We start from the raw sequence: 7,946 nt of genomic DNA, 5'->3' as shown, positions 1-7,946 counted from the left end.
TCACATGACGCTCTCCACCACCACCACCTTGCTGCTCTCAGACACTGGGGTCAGGGTGGTCAGGCCCCTGACATCCGAGTCCTGAGCTCTGTACTCCAAGTGGTGGAGGCCCCAGACGGGCTGCGTCAGGTGCTGCCAGCGCTGCGGGAGACAGGGCCACGTTGAGTCCCGGGGGAGGGGCACCTGCTTGTCCCTGGCCTCTCTCCGCTTCCCGCCACCTGCCACCAACTTGGGGCCCGGGGCCGCGCCCGCGCCCCTCCTGACCGGGCCCCGCTCCCTTCGCCAGGGAAATAAATAGGGCTTCAGCGGAGGGCCGAGTGGCTGCCAGAACAGAGGCTAGGGACAGGCCTCCTCCGCCTCCACCACCTGAGCGAGGCCCTGGAGGGCCAACTCAACTCCCGCACGCCCCGCTCCGGGCTGGCCCGGAGGCTCCGGCACAGCGGTCTGTCCTGGCGGGTGGGAGAAGGGGCAGGGCGCTCTGGAGGTCACGTCTCCAGCCAGCGGGAGGGAGGGATGGTGTGCGGGAGACGGGCGCGGGGAACTGACCTCAGCCACGGTCCCCTTGGCCCTGAGGAGGCGGCCCAGGAGGTGCAGGGGCACACACAGCATGGAGGAGAGCGCGAAGCCCCAGCCCACGGCCTCGCCCCACCACGGGTACACGTAGGTGTTGTTGTAGACCAGCGGCTTGTAGTACACCGCGTTGAAGATGAAGATGCCCTGCGGGCGAGAAGCCTCGCGCTCAGCCGGCAGCCACCGCTGCGGGCCCCTGCTGCGCCTCGCCCTGCCCGGCCTCTCCCGGCCCTTACCATGCACACCAGCGGGGTGAAGAAAGACCAGCACCATTTCATCCAGGGGCAAGGTCGGTACCCGATCATGCAGGCCACGTCGTCCATGAAGCGGTCGGCTCCTGGGGTCACGTGAGGCCGGAGGGCCAGAGCTAGAGACGCACCACCCCTGACCGCGCCGCACCCCCGGCTTGCCTGTCGGCCCAGACCTACCGTACACCCAGGCGATCACCACGCACTCCCAGAAGGCCTGCCAGAGCAGGGTGGTGCCGCTGGCTGAGTAGTAGTCAAACAGCTGGAAGACATACATCCCGCCCTGGGGATGCAGCCAGGTCAGGGAAGGTGGCAGCCGGCAGCCCGAGGCCAGGGGCGTCCCTCACCCTGCCCCCACTCACATCGGTCACCATGGAGAGATCGATGAGAAAGCAGAGGGCGCAGCAGAGGGCCACGGAGATCTCTCTTTGGAAGCGGAAACAGTAGGAGGCCGGGAGGAGGTCCAGCAGGCCGGTGATGAAGCCTTCCACACCTACAAACTGTGGCCGGGCAACTCAGGCCGTGCCCCCCCCCCCCCCTCCCAGCCCCCTCCCTTGCGCCCCCCGTCGCAAACCTGGCTGTCAAGGCCAAGCAGCAGCAGCATGAAGAAAAACAGAGCAGCCCAGAGCGGGGCCACAGGCATCAGCGTGACGGCCCGGGGATAGGCGATGAAAGCCAGGCCAGGCCCTGAGGGGGAAGGGGCAGGGTGTGGACACCTGGAGCCCCCCACACACGTCCTGTCCCCCTCCACCCCGCACCACGGTACCAGAGGAGTGGACGATGCCAGGGCACCCTGTGGCCAAGGGCCTTTCCGCTTGTGTCAAGACACTGCCGGGCCACTCGAGCCCCGGTGTGTGTGTGTGTGTGTGTGTGTGTGTGTGTGTGTGTGTGTGCGTGTGTGCGTGTGTGCGTGTGTGCGTGTGCGCGCGCGCGCGCGCACGCGCACACGTCCGTGCATCTGTGCGTGTGTGTGTGCACGTGCATGCATCTGTGCGTGCGCGTGCGTGTGCGCGTGCCTGTGCGTGCGCGCGCGCGCCATACCAGGGGCCGGAAGGTTCCCGCCAGCCCTCGGTAGACCTGTACCCGTAAGAGTGGCGTGTCTGGCTCAGCCTTCTGGACCTGGGCTCCAGCAGCTACTGTGCTCGCAGGTCACCACTGACCCAGAAAAGGCCGACCTTTCCCTTTACAACACTCAGGCAAGTGTGAGGACATACCCCGAGGCCCCTGCATACAGATGGATGGGGGCTCGGGGCTCCACGTGGCCTGGCCTGAGATGGCTGAACAGCTGTGCCTCGCAGCTGCTCAGGCAGGCCTCCTGGCCCAGAGTGATGTGACAAATTGAGTTTGAATTGTTCTCATTTCTCAGAACGTCGTTCTGTGTGCGTTCGCGAACACGGTCCGTTAAGACAGCAGCTGCCGCTGCTCCGGAGGCCGGGCCGGGGCTTGGGGCGTCTTTACCTGATTCCGCCACCTTGGAGATGTGCACGCCCTGCTCTGTGGCCATGAAGCCCAGGATGGAGAAGACCACGAAGCCAGCAAAGAAGCTGGTCCCGCTGTTGATGAGTGCGAGGATGATGGCATCCCTGGGGGCAGAGGGGACCGTGTGGGCTGGTGAGACTGCCTGCTGCCCACGCGCAGGCAGGGCAGGGGTGGCAGGGCTGTAGTGCCTACTTGTAGCAGTTGTTGTTGAAGCGATTGTAGCTGCCCAGGGCCGTGAGGGCCCCCAGGCCAATGGCGTAAGAGAAGAAAATCTGGGTCCCGGCATCTATCCATACCTGGAGATGAGCGAGGGGAGAGCAGGCGTGAGGAGCCCTGCTAGGCCAGCCTGCTCCCGCGCCGTGTCCCCCCACCCGACCTCCACGTCACCTGAGGGGACGCCAGCTTCGACCAGTCAGGCTTGAGATAGTAGATGATGCCGTCCACGGCTCCAGGCAGCAGCACTCCACGCACGAGCAGCACAACGAGGACCACGTAGGGGAATGTAGCGGTGAAATACACGACCTGGGGGGCGGGGGTGCTCATAGGGGTCCTGCGGCACCCACCTCCCTGGCCTGTGCAGGGCTGCCAGGAAGGCCACCGTCCCCGCCCGCCCGCCCCCCCTCTGCTGGCCGGTGTGCTCAGTGGTGAGGAGGGAGGCCACCCAGCGGCACCCCCTTCTACTCATCAGAGCCACGACTCCTCCCAAAGGAAGCTGGGTGCTTGGCTGGGGCACCAGCAGCCCCACGGCGAGCACAGGTCAGCTGCAGAGGGAGGGAGAGGCAGGGCCCTCCCCTGGCAGGGAGCGAGGCTGCAGCCCACAGGCAGGTCCCACGCCTCCCATGCCGACTCCAGGTCCTGGTCTGCAGAGAGGCGGGGGTCCTTGGTGCCGGGGATTAGAACTCAGCTAGCCAGAGACAGAGGCAAGATCAAGACAACAGCAAAGGCCTCTGCCTCCCACGCAAGCAGCGCCAAGCGGCTGCTCTGCAGACCCTGCTGGAATGCTCCCGCCCTCCAGAGACCTGGCCGTGCCCCGCGTGTCCCGCAACCATCGGCACGCTGTCTTATTGTGTGTCTGTTCACACAGTTGTCCCCACAACCTGACAGGGAGCCCCTGAGGGAGGGATGGGTCCACGCTCCCCGCTGGGTCCCCGAGGGCAGACAGGCAGGTGAGAGAGACAGACCGAGAAGGTCAAAAGCTGACGCAGAGCCAGAACCCAGAGAAAGTGGAAGGGAGGGACGGCGAGCCAGGGATGCCCCCACCCCAGGGAAGGGGAAGCCGCTGCCGGGGCCTCTCCACCTCCACTCGGGTCAGAAGGCTGCCGGGCCTGGGGGCGCAGGGTGGGGAGGACTCTCCAGCCAGGGGGTGGGGATCAAGTGGCCCGGACTGAAGTCCCTGCCCCTCCTCGGGCTCTGGCCCTGGTGCAGTCTCCTCCCGTGGCAGCAGTGGTCGCTGGCAGACACCCACAGCCCCCCAGGCAGTGCTGCCCCCAGCGCTGCCATCACCCCGGCTGTACGTTTCCTGTTGACCCCCTTCCAGACACAGAAGTAGACCAGCACCCAGCAGGCCAGCAGACACAGGGTCACCTCCCAGTTGAGGGCCCTCGGAACCTCCAGGCCCCCGGAGAGCCGCAAAACTTTGTTCCTGGGGGAGGGAAGGCCCATGAGGGCTGTGCCAGCAAGCCCCCCCCGCCGCCGCAGCCCTTGGGTCCAGCCAGTCTCCCCCATGCACCTGGCCGGCCCGGGCCAAGCTTGCAGCCTGAAGTCGCTGCAGTCTGTGTCCCCGGAGCCTTGGAGCCCCTGGCGGCCTGGCCCCACGCCGTCCCCAGTGGGCCCAGCAGCAGCCCCCCCGCTTCCCTCCCCAGGTGGGCAGGCACCGCCCGCTCCACACCCCTGGCCTCATCCCCACAGGGCAGGCCCCGACACGCGCGCGTGCACACGCACACACATGCAGACTTGAGCTACGTGTGGGAGACCAGAGAGACAGGCGGGGCCTGGCCCAGAGGTGCCTGACTCACTCCCAGAACTCGATGACAGGGGACCGGCGGTCAGCAAGCTGGTCACAAGTGAGGTTGGCCAGGGTGGCATTGGCACAGTCTTCGTGGCGGAAGATCTCCACACAGTCGGGAGTGTTCCAGGTATGGCCACACGTGGCCCAGGGCAGCGTGGTGGTGAAGGACTTCACCAAATAATAGAAGCCCCAGGCCAGCACCATGATGTAGTAGGTGTTGCAATAGAAGACGATCACCATGGAGGCATAGCCCAGGCCTGGAGAGGAGCAGAGTTTCCGCGCAGGCTCTTTTCTGGCCAGTTCCCCACCGTCCCCACTATCTATCTGGCCAGGCACTGCCAGCGGTCCCTGCTGGACCCCTAACATCCTGCTCCCTGCATCTGCCGTCCTCCCCCTCCCACACCATCCATGCAACTAGATCCTTCTCTGTTGCTGTCCAACCAGACCTCTCCCAAGTCCCCCTGGAGTCTCCCTTGTGCTGTGTCCCCAGCGCTAGGCTAACTCCTCAATCTGTCCCCCCAAATCAGCCCCTGCTCCCTGCCCCCGCCCTGCTTCACCTCCTGCATCCTCCCCAGCCCCAAAGCAGAGCACACATCCTGCCCCCATCTGAGAGTCAAGTCCTCTTGTTTCCCTAGTCTCACATACCTGTCCCCTTCTCCTGGGTCCCACTGCCACCATGATGGTTGAAGGAAGGCCATGCCTCCACCTGCCCCCCACCCAGTGGCCTCCCGTACCAGCAGCTGGGGGGTTTTCTGGGGACCTGGGGCAGTGTGGGAGACAGTCACCCTCTCAGCAGGCAACCTCGGCCAGTCACTTACTTCACCTCTCTGTGCCCCAGCCTCTGAGGACGGTAACAGTAGGACCTACCTCCTAGAGCCTTGAGCTGATGGGTGAACACTGCCCACACACAGAAGGGGCTTGGCGGTAACCCTGGCCACTGGTCCTTCCCTTCAGACCCTGAACTTTCAATGGCTCCCGTCCCAGCTCCTTAGGCTGGCCCTCTGGCTTCTCCTGCCATCACGTCTCACGCCCAGCCACCCTCCTTTCAGCCCCAGCGAGCCAAGTATACTCGGCAGGGCCTGTCCCGGGCGCTGCTGGGACTGGGCTTTCTCGCCCTGGTGGAGAGGTCCATCCCCCACTCTAGTCTCCATCTCCCCAAGGTCAGCCAGGTGGTCTGCACGTCCTCCAGTTTCTCCTCACAGCTTGGGGGGCGTCCCAGGCCCGGTGCTCAGACAGGAGGTGCTCAGGCTTGTTTCTCAAGTGGGTACCAGCTTTGCCCCAGCGGCGGGAAAGGGGAGAGGTCCCGGAGGGAGAGGGTGAGAGGGGCTGCCTGGGGCTGCTCACCTTTGAACAGGGGGCAGATGTTCCACACGTTGATGCTGCCGGCCTTCATGAACTGGCCCAGTGAGATCTCCAAGAAGAAAATGGGGATTCCTCCGACCAGGGCGATCAGGATGTAGGGAATGAGGAACACACCTGGGGGATGAAGCTCAAGGTGGCCACTTGCACAGGGTGGCCCCTTAGCCAGGTGGGGACTTGACCCAAACTCAGCCAGGCCAGGCCAGCCAGCCTGGCTTTCAGAAGCCCTGGGAGGCGGGTGGAGCCCCAGCTTCAGGCTCCGCCCGGGGCCCATCATAACTTCCCACTGAGTGAATCAGTGCGAGGGGTGGCTGCTGACTCAGGGGCCCAAGGTGAACAGTCTTGGGGAGGTGGAGTGTCGAGGGGCCTACGGCAGCCCCTGGGCCCTTAGAGCCCTGTTTCCTGGGCTGGGGGTCCCCTACAAGGCTTCTGCCCCTACTCACCTATGGTGACCTAACTAACGGGCACAGAGAACACACGCACTTGTGGACACAAGCCACTCCGTGGCCGGCGCTCAGGCCCGGGGATGTGCCGAGCTTGGGCGAAAGGAAGGGAGCCCTGGCCTGTGCCGGCACCCAGACTCTTTCCTGCAAGTGTGAAGGTCCAGGGGAGAGGGTGGATGGGTAGGTGGGTAGCAGTCGTCTGCCAGTGGGCAGAGTGGAGGGTGTCTGAAAGGGCATGTGAGCAAGGACAGAAGGAGACAAGGTTGGGGGAGGCTGGCAGGGACCTCAGGCTGGGGGTGGGGGAGCCCTTCTCCTCTCCAGGACCCCTACCCTTGCCCCCACTCGGCACTCTCCACTACTCAAAAGCTGAGCTTGGTTGCAGCTTGCTTGGCTTCTGGTCTCAGCATCCTTCTTGCTTGTGACCTTGGGCAAAGGCCTTCTCTCTGGGCCTCAGTTTCCCACCCGTCATCTAGTCACTGCGGCTTCCCACCAACCCTGGTGCTGCTTTGCAGTCACAGGACACACGCGTGCCACACGTTGATGCTGCCGGCCTTCATGAACTGGCCCAGTGAGATCTCCAAGAAGAAAATGGGGATTCCTCCGACCAGGGCGATCAGGATGTAGGGAATGAGGAACACACCTGGGGGATGAAGCTCAAGGTGGCCACTTGCACAGGGTGGCCCCTTAGCCAGGTGGGGACTTGACCCAAACTCAGCCAGGCCAGGCCAGCCAGCCTGGCTTTCAGAAGCCCTGGGAGGCGGGTGGAGCCCCAGCTTCAGGCTCCGCCCGGGGCCCATCATAACTTCCCACTGAGTGAATCAGTGCGAGGGGTGGCTGCTGACTCAGGGGCCCAAGGTGAACAGTCTTGGGGAGGTGGAGTGTCGAGGGGCCTACGGCAGCCCCTGGGCCCTTAGAGCCCTGTTTCCTGGGCTGGGGGTCCCCTACAAGGCTTCTGCCCCTACTCACCTATGGTGACCTAACTAACGGGCACAGAGAACACACGCACTTGTGGACACAAGCCACTCCGTGGCCGGCGCTCAGGCCCGGGGATGTGCCGAGCTTGGGCGAAAGGAAGGGAGCCCTGGCCTGTGCCGGCACCCAGACTCTTTCCTGCAAGTGTGAAGGTCCAGGGGAGAGGGTGGATGGGTAGGTGGGTAGCAGTCGTCTGCCAGTGGGCAGAGTGGAGGGTGTCTGAAAGGGCATGTGAGCAAGGACAGAAGGAGACAAGGTTGGGGGAGGCTGGCAGGGACCTCAGGCTGGGGGTGGGGGAGCCCTTCTCCTCTCCAGGACCCCTACCCTTGCCCCCACTCGGCACTCTCCACTACTCAAAAGCTGAGCTTGGTTGCAGCTTGCTTGGCTTCTGGTCTCAGCATCCTTCTTGCTTGTGACCTTGGGCAAAGGCCTTCTCTCTGGGCCTCAGTTTCCCACCCGTCATCTAGTCACTGCGGCTTCCCACCAACCCTGGTGCTGCTTTGCAGTCACAGGACACACGCGTGCCCATCGCTGTTGCTAAGCTGGGCTGGGGCGGGCGGGCGGGCAGGCATGGGGTGTGCATGCAGTGTGTCCAGCGGCGGCGCCAGGCGGCCCAGGCTGCAGGCTTCCCAAGCCTGGCTCAGGCACCCAGTGTTCCAGGCCCAGGCTAGAGGGGAGGGAGGGGAGGGGAGGGAAGGGGAGAGAGGGGAAGGGAAGGGAGGGGAAAGCAGAGGGAGGGACAGAGTGGCCCATTGTGTGTGTGTTCGTGTGTGCACACGTGGGGGGCCCACACAATGTGCCACTTGTGTGCCTGACCTGTGGGGGCAGCCAGGGCTCCTCACCTCTGGAAGCCCCCCCCCCCAAGGG

At 64.6% G+C, this 7,946-nt stretch overlaps 1 protein-coding gene across 2 annotated transcripts in view; it reads right to left on the bottom strand.

Moving 5' to 3' along the window:
• Positions 1-7,946, bottom strand: part of SLC6A8 (solute carrier family 6 member 8) — an 8,521-nt gene continuing 575 nt past the window's right edge. The window contains exons 2-13 of one of the 2 annotated variants that reach the window (XM_007456641.1): positions 5,650-5,781; positions 4,313-4,562; positions 3,801-3,939; positions 2,685-2,819; positions 2,490-2,593; positions 2,277-2,401; positions 1,393-1,505; positions 1,181-1,318; positions 999-1,101; positions 807-907; positions 547-717; positions 1-141 (exon numbers count right to left, since the gene is read on the bottom strand). In XM_007456641.1, the coding sequence (XP_007456703.1) occupies positions 1-141; positions 547-717; positions 807-907; positions 999-1,101; positions 1,181-1,318; positions 1,393-1,505; positions 2,277-2,401; positions 2,490-2,593; positions 2,685-2,819; positions 3,801-3,939; positions 4,313-4,562; positions 5,650-5,781 (1,652 nt within the window). The remainder of the gene's footprint in view (positions 142-546; positions 718-806; positions 908-998; positions 1,102-1,180; positions 1,319-1,392; positions 1,506-2,276; positions 2,402-2,489; positions 2,594-2,684; positions 2,820-3,800; positions 3,940-4,312; positions 4,563-5,649; positions 5,782-7,946) is intronic. The other variant, XM_007456642.1, reaches the window with a different exon arrangement.

The sequence above is a fragment of the Lipotes vexillifer genome, unplaced genomic scaffold (genome assembly GCF_000442215.2).
Source record: "Lipotes vexillifer unplaced genomic scaffold, Lipotes_vexillifer_v1.1 scaffold899, whole genome shotgun sequence".
In the NCBI taxonomy this organism is placed as follows: Eukaryota; Metazoa; Chordata; class Mammalia; order Artiodactyla; family Lipotidae; genus Lipotes; species Lipotes vexillifer.
The sequence above is the reverse complement of the archived record's forward strand: the minus strand, read 5'-3'. Positions and strand labels throughout refer to the sequence as shown.